Source organism: Durio zibethinus, chromosome 19, assembly GCF_047325235.1.
Source record: "Durio zibethinus cultivar Kanyao isolate XHJ-2024 chromosome 19, ASM4732523v1, whole genome shotgun sequence".
Taxonomy (NCBI): domain Eukaryota; kingdom Viridiplantae; phylum Streptophyta; class Magnoliopsida; order Malvales; family Malvaceae; genus Durio; species Durio zibethinus.
This window is the reverse complement of record NC_143180.1, coordinates 24,415,958-24,435,468: the sequence shown is the minus strand read 5'-3', so window position 1 is coordinate 24,435,468 and position 19,511 is coordinate 24,415,958. Positions and strand designations below refer to the sequence as shown.

At 33.3% G+C, this 19,511-nt stretch overlaps 4 protein-coding genes across 18 annotated transcripts; 3 read left to right on the top strand and 1 right to left on the bottom strand.

Annotated features, from left to right (window-relative positions):
- The first annotated feature begins 928 nt into the window (after nucleotides 1–928).
- On the top strand, nucleotides 929–4,438 carry GLY1 (NAD-dependent glycerol-3-phosphate dehydrogenase family protein). Of its 3 annotated transcripts, XM_022908676.2 has the most exons (9): nucleotides 949–1,411; nucleotides 1,899–2,035; nucleotides 2,152–2,257; nucleotides 2,480–2,681; nucleotides 2,789–2,876; nucleotides 3,211–3,358; nucleotides 3,599–3,748; nucleotides 3,822–3,971; nucleotides 4,104–4,438. In XM_022908676.2, exons 1-9 carry the CDS (start codon nucleotides 1,088–1,090, stop codon nucleotides 4,116–4,118), a joined length of 1,320 nt encoding a protein of 439 aa, XP_022764411.2. In that variant the 5' UTR covers nucleotides 949–1,087; the 3' UTR covers nucleotides 4,119–4,438. The 3 variants fall into 3 exon arrangements, 2 of the variants coding, with proteins under 2 accessions (XP_022764411.2, XP_089604340.1); XR_016330219.1 differs by lacking the exon at nucleotides 4,104–4,438 and having other exon boundaries at nucleotides 929–1,411; nucleotides 3,586–3,748; nucleotides 3,822–3,960; XM_089748214.1 differs by lacking the exon at nucleotides 1,899–2,035 and having other exon boundaries at nucleotides 1,247–1,411.
- Nucleotides 4,439–5,814: 1,376 nt separating this feature from the next.
- On the top strand, nucleotides 5,815–8,713 carry LOC111310025 (Tetratricopeptide repeat (TPR)-like superfamily protein). Its single transcript, XM_022909112.2, has one exon. The coding sequence runs from the start codon at nucleotides 5,932–5,934 to the stop codon at nucleotides 8,482–8,484; it is 2,553 nt and encodes an 850-aa protein (XP_022764847.2). The 5' UTR covers nucleotides 5,815–5,931; the 3' UTR covers nucleotides 8,485–8,713.
- A 585-nt stretch (nucleotides 8,714–9,298) lies between these two features.
- Nucleotides 9,299–15,953, top strand: LOC111310024 (TLC ATP/ADP transporter). Of its 12 annotated transcripts, none has more exons than XM_089748922.1 (14): nucleotides 9,302–9,522; nucleotides 9,624–9,788; nucleotides 10,140–10,219; nucleotides 10,902–10,980; nucleotides 11,092–11,214; nucleotides 11,328–11,396; nucleotides 11,472–11,568; nucleotides 11,674–11,776; nucleotides 12,356–12,572; nucleotides 13,240–13,353; nucleotides 13,578–13,709; nucleotides 13,947–14,027; nucleotides 14,451–14,567; nucleotides 15,260–15,953. In XM_089748922.1, exons 1-14 carry the CDS (start codon nucleotides 9,412–9,414, stop codon nucleotides 15,344–15,346), a joined length of 1,575 nt encoding a protein of 524 aa, XP_089605048.1. In that variant the 5' UTR covers nucleotides 9,302–9,411; the 3' UTR covers nucleotides 15,347–15,953. The 12 variants fall into 12 exon arrangements, with proteins under 12 accessions (XP_089605052.1, XP_089605048.1, XP_089605050.1 ...); XM_089748929.1 differs by having other exon boundaries at nucleotides 9,331–9,522; nucleotides 10,882–10,980; XM_089748926.1 differs by lacking the exons at nucleotides 14,451–14,567; nucleotides 15,260–15,953 and adding an exon at nucleotides 14,213–14,357 and having other exon boundaries at nucleotides 9,299–9,522.
- A 375-nt stretch (nucleotides 15,954–16,328) lies between these two features.
- Nucleotides 16,329–19,080, bottom strand: LSF2 (dual specificity protein phosphatase (DsPTP1) family protein). Of its 2 annotated transcripts, none has more exons than XM_022908674.2 (4): nucleotides 18,731–19,080; nucleotides 17,405–17,610; nucleotides 16,938–17,108; nucleotides 16,329–16,853 (listed from the first exon to the last, which is right to left on the bottom strand). In XM_022908674.2, the coding sequence occupies exons 1-4, from the start codon at nucleotides 19,017–19,019 to the stop codon at nucleotides 16,818–16,820; spliced, it is 702 nt and encodes a 233-aa protein (XP_022764409.2). In that variant the 5' UTR covers nucleotides 19,020–19,080; the 3' UTR covers nucleotides 16,329–16,817. The 2 variants fall into 2 exon arrangements, with proteins under 2 accessions (XP_022764409.2, XP_022764408.2); XM_022908673.2 differs by having other exon boundaries at nucleotides 16,329–16,834; nucleotides 18,731–19,079.
- Nucleotides 19,081–19,511: the final 431 nt, after the last annotated feature.

The following is a 19,511-nucleotide window of genomic DNA, read 5'->3' as shown; positions in this document are numbered from 1 at the left end:
GCCTAATAAATTTCTAAGTGAGAAAGAGTTTTTTTAATGTTACCAATGTACTGAAATATTTTAAAAATTATTTCAATAAAAGAGTTCTAATTTATTTTTCTAGAATAAAATTTGAGCACTAAAAAAAATAAAAAATAAAAAAATTTAAAAAATAATTATCAATAAATGAAAAATCAAGAAAATTATTTTTCAAACATCGAAAATAAGATTATTTTATTAAAATCATAGGATAATATGTAGTTAAGTGGTACCGTTCTTAAACGGACGCTATAAGGGTGTTAATCCTTTATCACGCGTAATCGACTCTCGAATTTAGACTGTTTCGCAGATCATAAAATTATCTTTTTAATAAATTTTAATTAATTTTAAAATATTATCAAAAAAATAAATTTTAATAGGTGACTAATAACATATAACTAAAAAAGATTGATGGTGACTCTGTTTTTTTTATTTTCTTTTTCAAATTTATCAAACGGCTTCAAAACCATTACAACAGTAAATGACAAGTGACTCTCATATGGTAGTGATACAACTGTCACGTATCATTTTTTAAAAAATAAAAAAAATATTTTTTCTTAAAAATTCTACTTTAAATTATTTTTATTTTTAAAAAATAACACGTGATAACCATATCTCATATCACATAGTAGTTACGTATATCTATATCAGTATTTAAATACCACATTAACATTATCTAATGGTGTTAAGGGTAGGAATAACTTGATACTTAAAAATGAAGTTTATATGCACGGTTTAATGTTTTTTTTTTTAAGTACCACGTTCAAAAAGTGTAATAATTAAGGGGTCAAATTAGGTATTATCCTTCCATTTTCAGTGTTTCTAACAAATGGATTTGGGCCCAAAAGTAAAATTGGTGTTTGCCTAACAGATCTGTGAGAAAACAGAAATGGCGCCCCAGTGGACCTATGGAAAACGGAAAAAAATGAAAAAAGCATCGGGGATGGCGCGCCGTACATAACGGATAAAACTAAAATCTTCGAATAAAATCTCTGTTCTTCCCAAAATCTCTCATTTCCCCTAAACTCTCATATTCATTGCTTCTTTCCATTAACGTTTCAACAAAAAAATGGCAGCACTTTCTGAACCAGTTTTCTTGTTAAATCTAAACCCATTATTCACTTCGAAAAACCCATATCCCATTAACTTTCTGAATCTCCCAAAGTTACCTTCAAAGCCACTTGTCATTGCCACGTGCTGTGCTGCAACTCCTCCGTCACCATCACCATCTCCTTCACTCCCTCAAGATTCTGACCAAAACCCATTTCAGACTTCCTCTGAAAGGATTCGGGATCGCCGGAAAGTGGTCCGGCTTGCTTGGGAGAAGCTTGTTAGATGGTCACGTTCTTGGCGTTCAAAAGCCAAAACTGATGTTCTTGAACGAACTAAAAAGGTTTTCTTTTTGTTTGTTTTTTGCTGGCTTTGTTTTGGTATGGTTTAAAGCAAGAAGATTTTCTTTTTTTTTTTTCACTTCTTTTTTCTTTTAATTTTTGTGTAAATTTGACTCCTTTCTAGGCTTGGTAATTTAAGTTATTGAAAAATACTCCATAGAATTGATGAAAGGGGTTGGCTTTCATGTAAAGAAGAGAACTTGTACAAAATTACAGTAAGGAGATATCGAAAGATTTGTTGGATATATTCAAAAGATTGAAAAGATTGAAAAGTCCAATTATCATTCATGAATCTGGAAAAATGGTGGCATTGGATAGAAATTGTTATCTATAATATTGAATTGAACTGGACTTCACTTTTAGTACATTTATTTTGTAATGAAGGAAAAGCTTTTCCCCTGTTGTCCTTGTAAATTTTAGTTATAGCATAAACTGCTCCAAGTCCAATGGCATAATCTGTTAAATTTACGTTTTTAATTTGGTTTGAAGGTGGTGGTGTTAGGTGGAGGATCTTTTGGCACTGCAATGGCTGCACATGTTGCCAATAGAAAGGCTCAAATGGAAGTTAGCCTGCTTGTGCGTGATCCTGCAGTTTGCCAATCCATTAATGAAAACCATTGTAATAAGTGGGTTTTCTTCTTTTCGGTTTTTAAATAACATCCCAATTTACATTTATATGATGTTACTCATGGTCATGGAGTTTTATTAACCTTGGAACATTATCTGTCTTCTCTGTTTCCAGTAAGTACTTCCCCGAACACAAGCTACCAGAAAATGTGACTGCAACTTCTGATGCCAAAACTGCTTTGCTTGGGGCGGACTATTGCCTTCATGCTGTACCTGTGCAGGTCTTTCAAGTCCTTTTATTATGTTGATGTTTCTTGTACTCAAACCTGTGAATCATTTTTCCTTTCTGTGAAATTTTATCGCATAAACTTGATTGTCCACAACACTATCTGTTGCGTAGGGTCATATCATATGTGTAATTCTGTTTAATATCAACTATATAAAACTATTTAGCTTTTTTTTCACTCTGAGGCAACAGCCTGATCTTGCCTCCTGTAATGCAGTTCAGTGCTTCTTTTATTGAGGGAATTGCAGAACATGTTGATCCTGGCTTGCCATTTATATCCCTTAGCAAAGGCTTGGAGCTCAATACATTGAGGATGATGTCTCAAATTATTCCTCAAACATTGAAGAACCCTCGCCAACCTTTTGTTGCACTATCAGGGCCTTCTTTTGCGTTGGAATTGATGAACAAATTACCAACAGGTGACTTGCTTGCAATCAATCAACTGTATTCTTGTAATGCTTTCAACCAATTCATATATCTTGGGGTTACTTTATATTTTGCTTTGCTATTCTCCTCTGCTTTGCAGCAATGGTGGTGGCATCAAAAGACAAAAAATTGGCCAATGCAGTTCAGCAGCTATTGGCTTCTAGTTATTTAAGGATCAGCACTTCAAGGTAGAGGATCTTCATCATATAAAACTAAATAAAAAAAAATTGTATTATTAGTATAAAACATTGTTTATAGTTCTCTCTTTCCCTCAAATATCTCCATTTGCCATAATTACTACATTTCAGTTACTATTCTTTGTCTGTGATGAGGCTCTAATGCAACAACATCCAAAACAACATATACCAAATTTATCCCTCTCTGCTTAAGAATCTCGTTTGTCCCCTGATCTCTGCTTTAGGTCTGCATGCAGTTTTTATATGGTTGATTTTGTGTACAGTCAAGAGTTGTAGGTAAGCAGTGATGTGCATATGCTCAGCTTGTAACTTCTGATAACCTCAGTGATGTTACAGGGGTCGAAATTGCAGGTGCTCTCAAGAATGTTCTTGCAATAGCTGCTGGGATTGTAGATGGTATGAATCTTGGTAACAATTCCATGGCAGCTCTTGTAGCACAAGGTTGTTCTGAGATACGGTGGCTAGCAACGAAGGTATGTCGCTCCTACCCCTGCCCCTTTTTTTGTTTTTTTCTTTTCATTAGCTGGCTATTAAGCAGAGCGGAGGTCCTTGATTGAAACCTTAGCTATGAGGATCTGCCTTAGTTTCTCTCTCTCCCCCCCACCCCCTGGGTTTTGGCTAGAATGTTGATATGCTTCATATTGCTCATTCAAATAAATAATTTCATGCTGTAAATTGTGTTATCTAACAATTCTTTTAGTACACATCTATAGATGGGTGCAAAGCCGGCGACAATTACTGGTCTGTCTGGAACTGGAGACATTATGCTTACATGTTTTGTAAATCTTTCAAGAAATAGAACAGTTGGAGTTCGTCTTGGATCAGGGGAGAAGCTCGAAGATATACTCAGTTCCATGAATCAGGTGCTTCTAAATTCTTATACTGGCTGTTAGTGCTTAAAGTCTGGCCATTTAATATGATTAGTACATACTGTAGGTAGCCGAAGGTGTGTCAACTGCCGGAGCTGTGATTGCATTAGCCCAGAAATATAATGTTAAAATGCCGGTCCTGACAGCCATTGCTCGGATTATTGACAGTGAGCTAACCCCAAAAAAAGCTGTTCTTGAATTAATGAGCCTCCCTCAGGTTATTCGAACTCCTTAATCTTGATGAACAAGGAACCTTTTTGACTATCATATACATGTCTTTTCTTTGTGGTCTTTAATGGTGGTATAAATCTGTTGAATTAATTGTTAAGCTATAACTTGTCACTTGTAGGTTGAAGAAGTTTGAAACCTACTGTTCTTGTCAAGGAAGCGGGATCATGTAGCCAGGACCTGATTGTCATTTACCTTAACTTTTTTATTTTTTATATATAAAATACATTTCCCTCATATTATGCCTAAATAGTAGGAAGTAAATTACCCATTGGAGAAATTTGTTAGATAATTTATTTTGCAAAGTGGGGGATTTTGTTGCTGACAATAAATTTAGCTTTAAGCTGATTCCTTTCAAGGTCATTGTATTTATCTTTCATGATGTTCTTTGGTAATTAAGAAAGGAATCTTATTGCATGCTATCTTATATATCAGTTGAGAGGTACTTGGCTTGTATGAAGCAGCTACTATTGATTATGATTCATGATAGGCATCCAAATTAGGTTAAATAACAACATACAAACTGTAATAAAAAAATAAAATATAATTTGAGTTCAGAATTAAAATCAGTTGATTCATACAATTACTTTTAAGATGTGATTTTTAACAGGTTTAGAGTTTCAATCTTAGTATCTGCAACCTTTTCTCCTATCCCCAGGTTGTAGTCTCCTTTATACAAAAAAAAAAAAAAGTGAAATTTTTATTAAAATTTTCCATGATTATACATATGCTATTGAGCAAATTTACTAGTTGAAGTATTCTTGTTTTACATATGAACTTTTTTTTTTAAGTTTTCAAATTTTGATTTTCTTTGTATAAAAATTAAAATAAAATTTTACTAAACTTTGATGGAAAATTATTAAATAATTTTAAAAAATCTATTCAAAATTTTTTTTAAAAATATTAAACATATCTAATATTTAAGTCTAAGCAAAGTCCAAGAAACATAGCTACTAAAGTTTATTTTATGGTTTAAAGGTGATTGCAATTTAAGAATAAAAAAATATATAGGTATTGGCTTTGACTCCCAACTTATAAAACATCACTTTTTTAAAAAAATGAAGTAAATCAAATGAATTAAAATTCTAGCCCAATGGATGTCTCATTTTACAATTACTTTTATTGTTCTTTTTTGAAAATTTATATTTATATGTTATTAAAAATTAAAAATTATTAATAAAACATTCAAATATAATTATTATTTTTTGTTTATGAGATAATAGTTTGGATTAAAACGGATTTGATTTGATTTTTTGGATAATATATAGTATTATTAATTTTTAAAATTTGATATGAATTTAAATTGATTTTTTAAAAATCAATCCAATTTAAATTAAATTTTATTGGTTCAATTCAATTTATCGATTTTTAAATTTTAAATTTTTTATATCTTATTTTAATAGGTATAATTATTTTTCTTTGCTTACGAAGATGATAATAATTTGAATTAAATTAAATTTGATTTGATTTTCGAATAATGTATAAATTATAAATTTTTAAAATTTGATTTGAATTTAAATCAATATTTTTTAAAAATTAATCCAATTCAAATATAATTTTATTAATTCATTTGATTAATTGTTTTTTAAAATTTAATTTTTTATTTTTATATATTATTTTAATAAAATTTTAAATATATTAAAAAAATATATAAAATAATTATTTTTATTTTATAAAAAATTAAAAAATATTTAAAATAAATAAAAAAATATATTTTGATTCGATTTATTTTTTTTAATTTTTCATATATGGATCCAAAATTTAATAGATATATTTAATATTTAAATTTAATCTAATCAAATAAAAAAAATAAATCCGAAATATATCAAACACAGCCAATTCGAATAAATTTTTGGTTTTTCCGAAATTTTTTTCTCAAACGTAGCAGTTTGTAGCTAACAATAAATCTGTTGTTCACTTCTGGTGCAGACAGCTGCGACAATGCAGAAATGCATCAAACTACGCGCCTTTCACGCCAACTTTCACATCATGAAAGCTCCCATCTTTCCCCAGCCTTACTCAACTTCAACATCAAAACCTTTATTGAACGAGGCCAATTCACAAAAGCCTTACAACTATTCTCTGTTTCCCCACTTTCAGCCACCCAATTCACTTTCCCCTCTCTTCTGAAAGCTTCCACTTTCCTCTCTAACCTTACCTATGGCAAAACCCTTCATTCCACAATCATCCTATCGGGTCTCCAGTTTGACCCTTTTATCACTACTTCACTTATAAACATGTATGTGAAATGTGGGTTATTTTCTTATGCAGTTAATGTGTTTGAAAAAATGGTTGAAAGAGAAGCTTTTGTTAAGGATGTTACTTCTTGGAACTCTTTGCTTGATGGGTATTTTAAGTTTGGTCAAATAAAGGAGGGTTTGGCTCATTTTTATAAGATGCAGGCTTTTGGGTTACTTCCTGACGCTTACTCACTCTCTATTCTTCTTGGTGTTTTGGGGTTTAAGGAAGGACAGCAAATTCATGGTTACATAGTTAGGAATATGTTTAAGAGTGGCCCTTTTTTGGAAACTGCATTGATTGATATGTATTCGAATCGTAGTCGAATCATGGAGGCTTGGTTTGTGTTTCATCATTTGAAAGATAAGAGCAACGTGGTGGTTTGGAATGTGATGATTGGTGGGTTTTTAGAGAATGGATGGTGGGAATGGAGCTTAAAGTTGTACTCTTTAATGAAAGGTGAGAATGTCAAGTTTGTATCAGAGTCGTTTAGTAGTACCTTGAGTGCCTGTGGGTATGGTGATGTTGTGGATTTTGGAAGGCAAGTTCATTGTGATTTAATCAAATTGGGATTTGAAAATAACCCTTTTGTTTATACTTCTCTTTTAAGCATGTATGGAAAATGCCAATTTGTTGAAGATGCAGAAAATGTTTTCCATCAGGTATTGGATAAAGGAATTGAATTATGGAATGCTATGATATCGACTTTTGTTTGTAATAAATATTCTTATGCTGCTTTTGAAGTGTACAACAAGATGAGATGTAATTTAATAACCCCTGATTCTTTTACGCTGTCTAATGTTTTATCATGTGGCAGTATGATTGGAATATACAATGTAGGGAGGTCAGTTCATGCAGAACTAGTGAAAAGACCTATAGACAGTAGTACTACTGTACAGAGTGCTTTATTGACCATGTACTGTAGGTCTGGCAGTGTTGATGATGCTAATTCTGTTCTTCGCACAATGAGGGAAATGGATGTGGTTGCTTGGGGATCCATGATATCAGGTTTTTGTCAAAATAGTAAGTTCAGAGAAGCTTTAGATTATTTTGGAAGAATGGATGCTGATGGAGTAAGACCAGATTCTGATATTATGTCAAGTGTCATTAGCGCTTGTACGGGATTGGAGAATGTAGATTCAGGGTGCACGATCCATGGATATGTGATCAAAATTGGTTTGGACGGAGATGTTTATGTTGGTTCTTCCCTTGTTGATATGTATTCAAAATGTGGTTTCCCAGATATGGCTGAAAATTTATTCTCTGATATGCCACACAAAAATCTTGTTACTTGGAATTTGATGATGTCATGCTATTGCCGAAATGGTCTGCCTGACCAGTCGATAAATCTTTTTTCTAAAATAGTTCAGCATGGTTTTTATCCAGACTCTGTATCCATTACCAGTGTTCTTGCTGCAGTTTCGTCCATAGCAGCTTTGCTTAATGGAAAGATCATCCATGGATATCTTGTTAGACTAGAGATTAAATCTGATATTCAGTTGGAGAATGCATTGATGGATATGTATATTAAGTGCGGATTCTTAAAATATGCAGAGTATATATTTCAGCACATGTCTCAGAAAGATGTAGTTACATGGAATTGCATGATTTCTGGTTATGGATCTCATGGGAATTGCCTTCAAGCTTTGTCATTATTTGATGAGATGAAGAATTGTGGAATAAAACCTGATGATGTTACTTTTCTTTCCCTGATTTCATCTTGCAATCATGCTGGTCTGGTTGATGAAGGCCACAATATATTTCAGTGCATGACAGTGGAGCATGCGATTGAACCTAAAATGGAGCACTATGTAAACATTGTTGATCTCTTGGGCCGTGCTGGACGTTTGGAGGATGCTTATAATTTTATAAAAACCATGCCCATGGAACCTGATAGGAGTGTCTGGTTGAGTTTGTTATGTGCCTCCCGTGCCCAGTCTAATGTGGAGCTTGGGGAACTGGCAGCTCAGAACTTGCTGAAACTGGAACCAGACAGGGGCAGCAATTATGTTCAACTGTTACATTTGTATGGAGAAGCTGAATTGTGGGACAAGGCTGCAAACATACGATCAACAATGAAAGAAAAGGGATTGAAGAAAAACCCTGGATGTAGTTGGATTGAACTGAGGAATAAGGTTGATGTTTTCTTCTCAAGGGATTCATCATCCCTGAAAACAATGGAGGTGTATGAGATACTACATTGCCTTAGAAGGAACATGGAGAAGGAAGGGAGTGATTATGAAATTGAACTTGGAAGTGTATAGGCAAAAGGTTCATATTAGACGTGAGAAAATTTTCTTTACATTTGTCTTATTTGCATCAATAGCAACAAACTTATCCTGAAGATCACTAGACAATAAAATAAATGTGGAGGATCTGAATGTTTTTATCATCAAAACTGAGAGAAGGAAATGATTACTTCGTTCTCTCCACTTTTTATATCAACAATTTAAAGAAAATGATAGGGACCTTAAGAATTTGAGCCAACTTGAATCCATTCCATGGGACTAAAGATTTCAAACCTGGAGATTAAACTGAAGTATGAATTTGTTTTCATATTGATCTTATGATTCATGTATTTATGTTGTGAGTAATTATATTATATTTTATACAAAAATTGTGTTATAATTCGTATTTATATAAAATTATAAAATACATTATTTTGTTTTGTTAAACATTATATAATTATTGTAAAAATTTTAAATCATGTTATTTTTATTTTTTTTATATATTATATTTGTATTGTATCATCGTATGTATTTTAGATTGTTAGGTTTATTTTCGGCTTTATCCAACTATAAAAGCTTCAATATTGAAGTATGTAAACAATAGAATCATATGAGAGGCAGCTAGGGGGCAAATTGTGTATATGCATGCTAGATGAACACTGAATGATTCTTGTGGAGCAGAGAAGGCTCTAGTAAATTTAAGTGAAGAAAATTGATTCATCCATCGATTAGTTACGTTTGAAACAATGTGGAAATTTCCTAGACCTATTTGATAATAATAAATTATATTGAGGCAAAAACAAAACCATCTAATTAAAATGGGCTTTCATGCAATTATCTAATTACCATTAAAAAAAAAAAAAGTCGCCTGCTTTGAACTCTGGTTTTGTCCTTGTCGACATGGAAATGATGTTTCATATTTCTCTGATCCAATTCTCCATTTTCAACTGAAAATACCCCAAAATGATAGAAATAATCAGTAGGCGGCGTTTAGATGCGTTCATTTCCATATTCGTTAGAGTGCATCCTCACGAGATCCCTGCTCTGCTCCACTCTTCTTCTTGTTTCTTCTTTGTAAGTCATAATTACATAAAATTAGGCCATAATTCGATTCAATTTTAATTAAAAATCATAATCTTTAATCTGGGTTTTTTTTTTTTTTTTTTTTTTTTCAGATTTTGAGTGCTTATTTTGTTGTGCTGCCATTGAGGGATGAAGGAGCAATTTCATTGGGATTATCTAATTTGCCTGGATTGTTTATTGGGTCTTTAGTATTAACTTTGATAGCTGTTCCTGTTTCTACTCTCATCTTCTCTTTGCCTAATCTTTCCAAAGTCAAGGTACATTTCAATTCACTTCATTATTAATTTTGTTTATTGTTTTTTGTTCTTAGATTTTGGAATTTTAGTGAAAGGTTGAAAATGGGAAGCCTTTAGATGTAGAGAGTTTAGGGATGAAATGGAAAGTTTGGCTCTTTTTCTGTTGATAATGTGGAATTAAAAGTTAAAATTTTCACTTTCATAAATAACCAAATACATAATTTTACTATATACAAGTATGGTTGAATTGCTCTAAATCTTTTCCTTAGATTATGTAAAGAGTTATAGAGTTATGACCTGGTTATGGTCCCGGTAGTGTGGAGTTCTAGGGGGTGTGGCAAAGTTTAACTCTTTTCTTATTGTAATTGGTAGTGTGGGTGTTCAGTTTGGAATCATACTGCGTGTAAAGAGTTAACGACCTGGTTATGGTTCGGGGAATGGGGTCGTGGGAGGTATGAACTGTAAAGTTTAGTTATTTTTCTTGCTGTTTTTGTTGATAAAATGGCAATGGGAAGCTTTTCTTTATTTTTTCATCTATTCATTAGGTGTTAAAGAGTGGGAGGTAACCCTCCCCCTACTCACATAAATGGACTCGAAAATGAGACCTTTTACTTCCTTAAGATAAGAGAATACCATACATGTATCATCAAAAGCATGTTCTCATGTGTGTTAATGCACAGTCTTCAGCTTTGAACCAAATAATGGTGGAAATGGTTTTGTGATCCACATTTATTACATGGTTGTTAATGTAATTTTATCATGTTTTATTGTTGTATCTCTTATTTAGTTGATTTTTGTCAAAACTAACTTTCCAAGAACATGCCAACAAATGATGCAACATTGCGCTTTATTAGCATGGTTTGTGGCTTGGACTTTCAGGTTGATCATAGATGTATCAATGTTCATCGAAATTTATCCATAGAATGTAAATAAGAAGTTTGAGACCATTAGTTTCAGCGGTCTGTGCACAAACAACTGTCATTTTTAATTTGTCATTTGAACCATTTAAAAAAACCGACAAGAAATCCTTGAGGTCCATGACCATTTCTTACCAGTAATATTCTTATTGTTTGGTTACATATCATCTTGTAATTAGTGCTTCTTGAAATTCCAGGCTTTGGTTTTGATACACAGGTTCTTTAGTGTATCACTTGTTGTGTTCTTCATTCTATGGCATACATCATCCACGGAGTCTTTACAATCCCTGTCAAAGGTAAACCAAAAAGCCCACAAGATGGTATTCCTTGTCATGAGTGATCCTTTTTGTTATAGGGAAATTGGTTCTGCAGATCATTTTGTATTAACATGGGCAAACCATTTGTAGGATTCAGTTGCCTTTTCCACTGAACTAGAAGTCACTATTGGTCAAGCCAGCCCTGTTGATTCTATAGGTTGGGGAAACCATGATTGGTTTTATGTTTCAGTGAGAATTGGATTGTTCCTCTGGGTATGATAACACCTGATCTATCTGTGATTAGTTTTGCCTTCCTACTTATCTAGTATTTTAATTTTTAATAATGAGATTTTTCCTTGTCTAATTTGTTTTTGTTTGTTTGGAAGGTCGCCCTGCTTAACCTTATTACAATATCTTCAACTTGGGCTAGAGTAATTGATATCATGGATAGTGAGGTATTGATGTTTTCATCACTTGTCTTATGAAGATTATCATTTCCTTCTTGCCCTCAAATTTTGTTTTTGGTTCAGTCTGGCTCAAGATTGTTTGGTTTCGTTGGTGCTGGTGCAACGCTTGGCCAGCTCTTTGGGTCTTTGTTTGCCACAGGAATGGCTTGGCTGGGGTCATGTATGTATGCCTAGTTGATTATTTGCATGTGGAATCTCAATATTTAGTCTATTATTAGTTTTTCTCTCTCTTTTCTTTCTTTTAACATGTTCTGTTTAATTATAGTTCTGCTCCTATTTGCTGCTGTTTTGATGGAATTAGCGGCACAGTCATCAAAAGGGATCAACAAGGATATAGCTTATATCCCTGAAGAGTTATCTCCTATCAGGTTAGCTAAATTCATTATGTTTGTGTCTTTAGTTAACCTGTGAAACATGCAATTAGTGTATCTATTTGGTTTTTTTTTTTCTTTCTTTTTTTTTTGGGATGGGAGTGGGGGGGGTGGGGGGGTGGGGGTGGGAGTTCATTGGGATTTGGAATGCATTGTTATATGATTTGGATAGGAGTAAGAAAAACCTTGATTTTTGTGAACTGAACCATGATATTTATTTTCTTTGCTGAACAATTGTTGAAATTCTGCCTCTCTTGCTTCAGCATTTTGGAAGACATCCACATTTATTCACATCAATGTAATGAGAGATGGGTTACCACATTATACCTTAGCTTGATATGTCTACTAATACAATTTAATGGGGAGCAGGTGTGTGGTTCGTGGATGACATGTTAGATGTTAAAAGAAGAAGCACTATATCAATATAAAGTGACTAATTTCATTGATCTAACCTTTTTGAATATTTTATCTGCTATAGGGTTTCTCCTTTACCTTTGCAAGTTTCTTGTGAATCTGCATACATGGTTTTTCAGGATTGAACCTCCTATGTTCTAACTTGATTGCATTCTCTTTTAGAAAAGCTGACTTGGATCAAAAAAAAGATGATGATGATGATGAGCCCGCTGCATCTGCTCTCAAAATTTCTTCTCCTAAAATAACTACCTCTCCGGTGAAGCCTCAGCTTTGGGCTATCTTAGATGGACTCCGGCTTATATTTTCATCAACCTATTTGTTGCATGTGTCATTATTCCTCTGGTTGAGTGCAGTTGTCTCCTCTTTCTTCTATTTTCAGGTAAAACTGTTCTCTTATCCCACACATATAGCTTGAATTTGCCTACTTTGTATGCTAAATACTGCTGCTAAGCTTTCTATGTATATCCTGGGGCTTTGTTTTTATTGATGATATATGTTTGGAGAAAGTTACAGTATTTAGGAGTTTGTAAAATCAAGCTAGACTTTTTATGTAAGCAAAAACTTTAAAATCCTGATTGAACTAGATTTTTATAGATCATTCATGGATCTAGGATTGATTTGAGGAAATAAAATGTAAAACTAAAATGTGATTTATGACCTTTCTAGAGATTGTATGTTTAATCGAATTGTTCGTAGGGACTCTAAGAAAAGTAAACTTTAAATAGTACAAGCATAGTTCCCTCCTATATTAATCTCTAAAATTGTAAGGTACTTGTATGCTATTTATCTTTGTTGACCATTTTTAACTGTTCTATGTTAATCTTAACTAGGTTTGGGCTTCAGATTGGAGAAAATTTTGTTGTGCTGGTTTAAAATTTTTAGGTAGCTTTTTCTTTTTGTACTTGCATCAAAGTATACAATAAAAAAGTCCATAGTGTTTAATTTGTTATGTCGGGGCTTTCTTGTTTAATGCAATGTGCTTGATACTACTATTGCTCATGGTATTTGATCTAACCACTTTCACCTCCTCCCTTACTCATTTCCAGAAAGTGAATGTAATTGCCATGACAGTTGCAAGTTCAGTTGGCAGAAGAAGATTGTTTGCCCAGATAAATAGCTTTATTGCTGTTTTTATCCTCACTGGACAACTTACCTTAACGGTATGATATGCTTAGGATGAGTTTCAGCAGTTTGTTTTTATCTAATATTTATTTGTAACAACGAAAATGATGAAATATTTTCTTGGTGCATATTTGTTTTTTCTGAGTCTTGAGGGTATCTATTGTAATTTAATATATACTATTTTACAACTATGGTCTTGTGGTCCAGGTCATTGCTGTTGTCATTTGTTTATGATCCTAACTTATGTTTTCACTTATTACAGGGTCGCATTCTTACTGTTGCTGGCATTACTATAGCTCTATGTTGCACTCCATTCGTTGCCTTCTCAAATCTGGTTGCCGTTGCTATATGGCCAACTTGGATAGTGGTTGCCATATCTGAGACCCTAAGAAAGGTTGGCACCATTGATTGTCTCGTTTCTCTTCCTCTATGTTCTCTTTTCGCCTTTTTATTTGATTATGTATAGTCTATTTAGCTACTGTTATCATTATGCTATATTTCAGATCTCACTCTGTAGGTTTATAATTGTCAAGGCAAACTTGGATATGTTAGGAAGAGGAAAATTAACAGTTTCTTTTTGCAGCAATAGTGTAAATTACCTATCACTCTATGACTTCTTATTTCTTTGCAGGTGGTCAATTATGTTGTAACAAGGCCTGGAAGAGAACTTCTATTTACCGTTGTTTCTGAGGATGAGAAATACAAAGCTAAAGTATGTAAATTTCATTGTTGTGCTCTTATGTTTTCCCATATTTTCTTTTGAAGTGATTTGGGAGCTTTAAATGATACTGGAAATTTGGGACATGCAGCATATGTCAAACTTGTGTTAGTATTTGACTTCCTTTTATTTTAGTAAACCCCTCAAGTTCCGATAAAGCACCTTATTTTTTCTTCCAGGCCTTGTGAAGGGATAGTGCCTATTCTCAAAATGTGGCTTGACAGGTGTCATTCCAGTATATGCGTCCAATACGATCAAGAATCTCTTCTATTGCATTCTATAAAAAAAAAAAAAAAAAAAAAAAAAAAAAAAAAAAAAAACAAACACTCTTCTCTTGCATGACATGTGTGAAGTGAATTAGTTTGTGAAATGATAAAAGCACTTAATCATGGCCTCCCTGAAAACCTAATGCTGCAGATATGCATAGATGTAATTGTTCAGCGACTTGGGGATGCTACAGCAGCAGGAATGTACAAACTACTTTTCAGCATTCTTAATGGGAGGATATCAACAGTTTCTCTCTATGCACTTCCTGTATGTCTTGACAAATTTTTATCTACTTCTCTAGATTAATTGTTGATTGAAGAAGACTCCTAATTCCTTGAACCCTATTGTGTCCATTTTCCATGATATTATTTTTGTACTTGGCTTTTCTTTGATAAACTATAAAAATTGAATGTTGAATTTTTATTTTGAAGTAGTAATTTCTAAATTTATACTATAAAATTGTTTGGGTGCACTCAAAATTAGGTAGTTAATAAATTTTGATTGGGTTTTCTCCAAAAAAATTAATATATTTGATTTTATTAATAAATAGAATTAAAATGATAGTGTATAAGAATCTTTTTAATCAATACATAAGGAGTAATGTAGTCAAACATGAAAAAAGTTTGAAACAATTTTTACCGAATGACGTAGGGTTTAGTTTCTTAACATTTTCAACAGCATTTCTTGAAAACATTTCATTAAGTGACCCTGGAATGAAGAACAAAATGCATTGAAAATTTTAATTCATTGAAGTTAAAGTTTTCAATAAATTGAAATTTTTGCATTATTAAACAACACCTTAATGTTCTCTCTTCACTTAGACTCTGCAACTACATTGTATTTATTTTTGTCCATCTACCGGTCCATCTGTATTTATGCATTTATTTTACCTTCTCTGTTTGTGTGTCCTTAACCAAAAGATGATGAAGGTTTTCTATCTTTTTTTCCTTTCTCTCCAGGTTTGTTTACTTTGGATAGTTACAGCATTTTGTTTGGGACACCGTCAAACACAATTAGCAAAGCTCCAGATTGGGTCCTCATCTTGAAATTTTCTGAGAGATGATTCATTTTACAGCTCTTTGGGAATTGAAGATGCACAAATCAAGAATCCTTCACATTTATCCAAATGTTTTTGAGAAGTAACTTGTTCTGTGACCAGCTTTGATGATGGCATTAGCTGAAGAGCAATGCTATATGGGCGGACTATATAGTCTGACCTGTGTGGAGTTTCTTGTTATTCTTCGTTGTTGAGGTAGAAAGATTATTCGGTGTGGTGGTGTCAGCTGGTCCATAGTCAGGCTAACAAATTTCAAACTGCTGGTGTTCTTCAATTGCAGTAAGTTTGTGCACCATGGGGCTAATCTATGACTACATGTTATTTGCTTTTCCTGGGATGCAATGGCTTTCCTTCATTCACCAATAATCTTCTTTCCTAGTTTTAGCAAAATCCTATGGCTCAAAAAGTTAGATGAGATTCCAGCATATTAGCCACTTTTTCTTTTCTAAGAAAAAGAAAAATATTTGTAGAATTTGTAGTTGGTGTTGAAGTTGCCCAGGATTTGTCTACGAGATGTTTACATATAATGTACAGCGTACGAGTTTCTTTCAACTCAAGTTACAAAGTATTAATTTCTATCAGTCGGGTTTTGCTGATGCCTCGAATTACATATATGATATGTATGTACTATTATTATTCTGGTTAAGATCATTGGCAAATTTATAACATAGAAAGTTTGATCCATACAGTTTGAAATGAATTCCGTTCTTAGATGGAATTATAGCTGCTAGCAGGGACATGAGCACAGCTATATAAATTATACTTTAGAGTATCCCCTTTCCAGGCAATCTGTTTCTGAACATTTTGATCCTCATTGTTGCATTACTCTGTCTGCAACCTTATCAGCATCCATTATCAGAACATGTACGATACTTAGAGGTAAAGTATACGTCAAATGAATCACCAACGTGGTCAATCAAGTCATCAGCATATATATATATATGTATATATATATAAAACATAAATCATGCTTTTGAATATGGAGAAACATCCTGTGTTTTTATTTCACTTTCAATGTTTTATTTATGGTTTATGAGCTGGAGGCTGAAGGCCTAGCAAGTAGCAATGGAATTATGACACATAGTTGCTATAATAATTATTCTCTTGTGTAAAATGATAGAGAAAATCAAATCATATCCGAGTAATTTGCAGTCAGGAAAATATTCCTCGGAGAGATCAGCTTCAACATGCCACAAGCAATGCTCAAAATTTTGGTTTTGGCTGCCTTGCAATTTCGAATTGGCTTTAAGGTAACAGTTGCAAACCAAGATAATCAGGTTCCCCGGAGCGAACGAACACGGTCTTGAATCAACTTCCTCTCCCAATCTGCTATTCCCTCAAAGGCATGTTCAGGAAGACTTTCAAGGGGCTCCTTCCATGGATCATTCTTAGCCAGATCATAGGTGGCTCCACGTATGGCCATTTTATTGGGCCCACAAGGTCTTTTTGAAGTCAGTGCATCATATGCCGTATTTAGCTGATAGTTTTAACAGATACTGAGCAATGAAACTCAGCTAAGACAGTTATGCTATAGAATTTGAGGTAATGGATGATGCAATATATAAGCATAAACGACTTACATTCATGCCGCAGAACCAGAACATATAGGCTATAGCCACTGCAGGAGCTCTTCCTAAGCCAGCTGTGCAATGAACATGCACCTTTCCTTTCCCCTCAGAGATGGCCCATTCCAATGAAGAAACAGCTTTGGGTAATTCATTTCTTAAGGAATCTGGGTCAAAGTCTCTTGCCTACCAATGCATAAGATAATGTGTTCAAGTCAGGCATCCGAAAACATCAAACTTCCTTGCAAGTGACTGTGCAGTGCATTTAACCTTTGCCGATATGCAAAGAGGAATTGTCATTTTCTTTATATAAATCCCACATCTGTTCAACCAATATCGAAAGATCAACTGTTTATTTTGAACAAAACAAGCCTACCTTTCCCTAGAACTACTCCAAATTTCACTATGGAGTCTTCTTGATGTGATTCATTTATTCCTGAATGAACAAGTTATTAATAGCAAGTGGAGAAAATTTTCCTTACAGGCCTTCTCATATGACGAATTCCCAGTTGTCGACATCTTTTTATTATAGACTGCAAGTCAATTCCCCAATACTCGATGTCCTTGTCCTGCTGCAAGTTCAGAATATAGGCCACATTCTCTTCTTGTTTCAGATGATCTACATCTTCAGGTTTCTGGGGCTGTGAGCCCACAATCAAATTGTCTGTTATCAGCGTGTAGTTCATGCCTGAAAACAGGACATGAATAATCAGAATTCTTGAACAACAAGACTTAAGACATGTTCTTGAAGGATGAAATGAGGAAATGTAGAAATGGACTAATAGGAATACAAAATGTATGCTAAATGCAGAGCCCGTTCACAAATTTTGTTCTCTCAATGATTCTATGTCCATACATAAAGAACAACTACAAATTAATTCTCTAAATGACAAATTAGAATCCTAGTTCCTACCTTGAGCAAAATGGCAAAGCTTGCTATCAAATGCTATCACTAGATAGATATAAATTTTTAGATTTATGTAGTAGAGATAGACCGATATTTTTGGTAAAATTTCTTATTTATAGGATTCTCTACACTCCTTGGTTTGTCTTCTATCAAACTTGAAAGCCTCCATTACACATCAACGAGCTGAGAGACTCTTAGAGAGAGGATGAAAAGAGTGATGTGGCACAAACCTGTTCAGTTTCAGCATACTTTCTCAGCAATGTCTTGTCACCTAGTTGTAGCATAGGTTGTTCTTTTGGGGTCAAATTCATCATAGGTTGTTCAATTCAGGCAAATAAAACACCATAGATTGGGGATTCAAAGTTTGATTAGTACAAAGCAAAGCAAAACAGGAAAATTTCCAAGTCATTTTATTAAACTTGGGTGGAGAGGGTTTGATTATCCTATGTATGAGGGGACAAAATAAAAGTTATGAACAGAAGATGGATCACACATCATCCCAGAAAGAAGAAAAGTTTTCCACTTCCATTAAATATTTTAATCAACACCCTTTATTTGTAATAAGCATAATTTACTTAAAAGTTACAAAGTCACATGATTCAACACAATCCAAGGTCAAAAAGGGCTTTATGAATCTAGATCCAAATTGCTAATTAAAATATTTCATCCCCCCTTTCTACCTTAAAGTAGCAGCAATTTTTCATTCTTAAAACTAAGGCAAGTATTAGAGTAACAGATTACAGATCCAAAAAGAAAAGAAAAAAAAAAACCAACATAATTCATTTTAAAACAAGAAAGATTATCTAAGTAACATAGCCTACCAAAATGACTAACATTAATTAAACCAGAAAACTATTGAATGCCAATGGATATGAGAGAAATGGGATATAGAAAAGATAACCAAGATCATGATGATACTCATATGGATTCCTCATCATTCTCTTCATGGCTGTGTTATACTCTTCCATCCTGTTCTTGGACCTGGCAGACAGTTTACTAATTGTGGGGTTTTCACCAATTCCACGCTCAGTCTCAGATAACTTACAGAAAATTCTACTACTACCCATTTCAGAGGGCTTCTTGGGAAGTATGAAATTGAATCTAGATTTCTTCTTTGAAGACAAAAGCTCAGTTTCAGGTGGGCTTTGGAACACTGAAGAGAAGCAACTGGTGCCGCTTATGGTACTCATTTTTTGCACCTTGCACTTGTGTTCCTGTTCCTGTTTCTGTTGGTTAGATTTGGGATTGTCAGATTATATTGTTTAGACTATATTGCCCTGGAATGTAATCTGTGTGTAACGCACTTCACCGTCCAATTATGGGCCCAGGAAATACTAGACGCCAAGGTTTTCTTGGTCGAATCTAGAACTTCATGCGAGTGTAACAAATAGTACACTAGATGCCAATTAAGGTCACTGTTGGTGTCACCATGTTATATTTTTTGTGGTGTCAATAATTGTTCTCCCTCGTAGGAGAATGGTAACAAGAAAAGAGTTGCAATAGTAAGAATAAAGTCTAATTGTTTAAATTAGATTTGATAATTTATAAATTTATATTATGTAAAAAATTAATTATTTATATATTTATATAATATTTTATATAAAATTATATATTATAATTTGTATGAATATAAAAAATATAAAATATATTTTTTATTTTTATTAAATATATATAATTTTTAT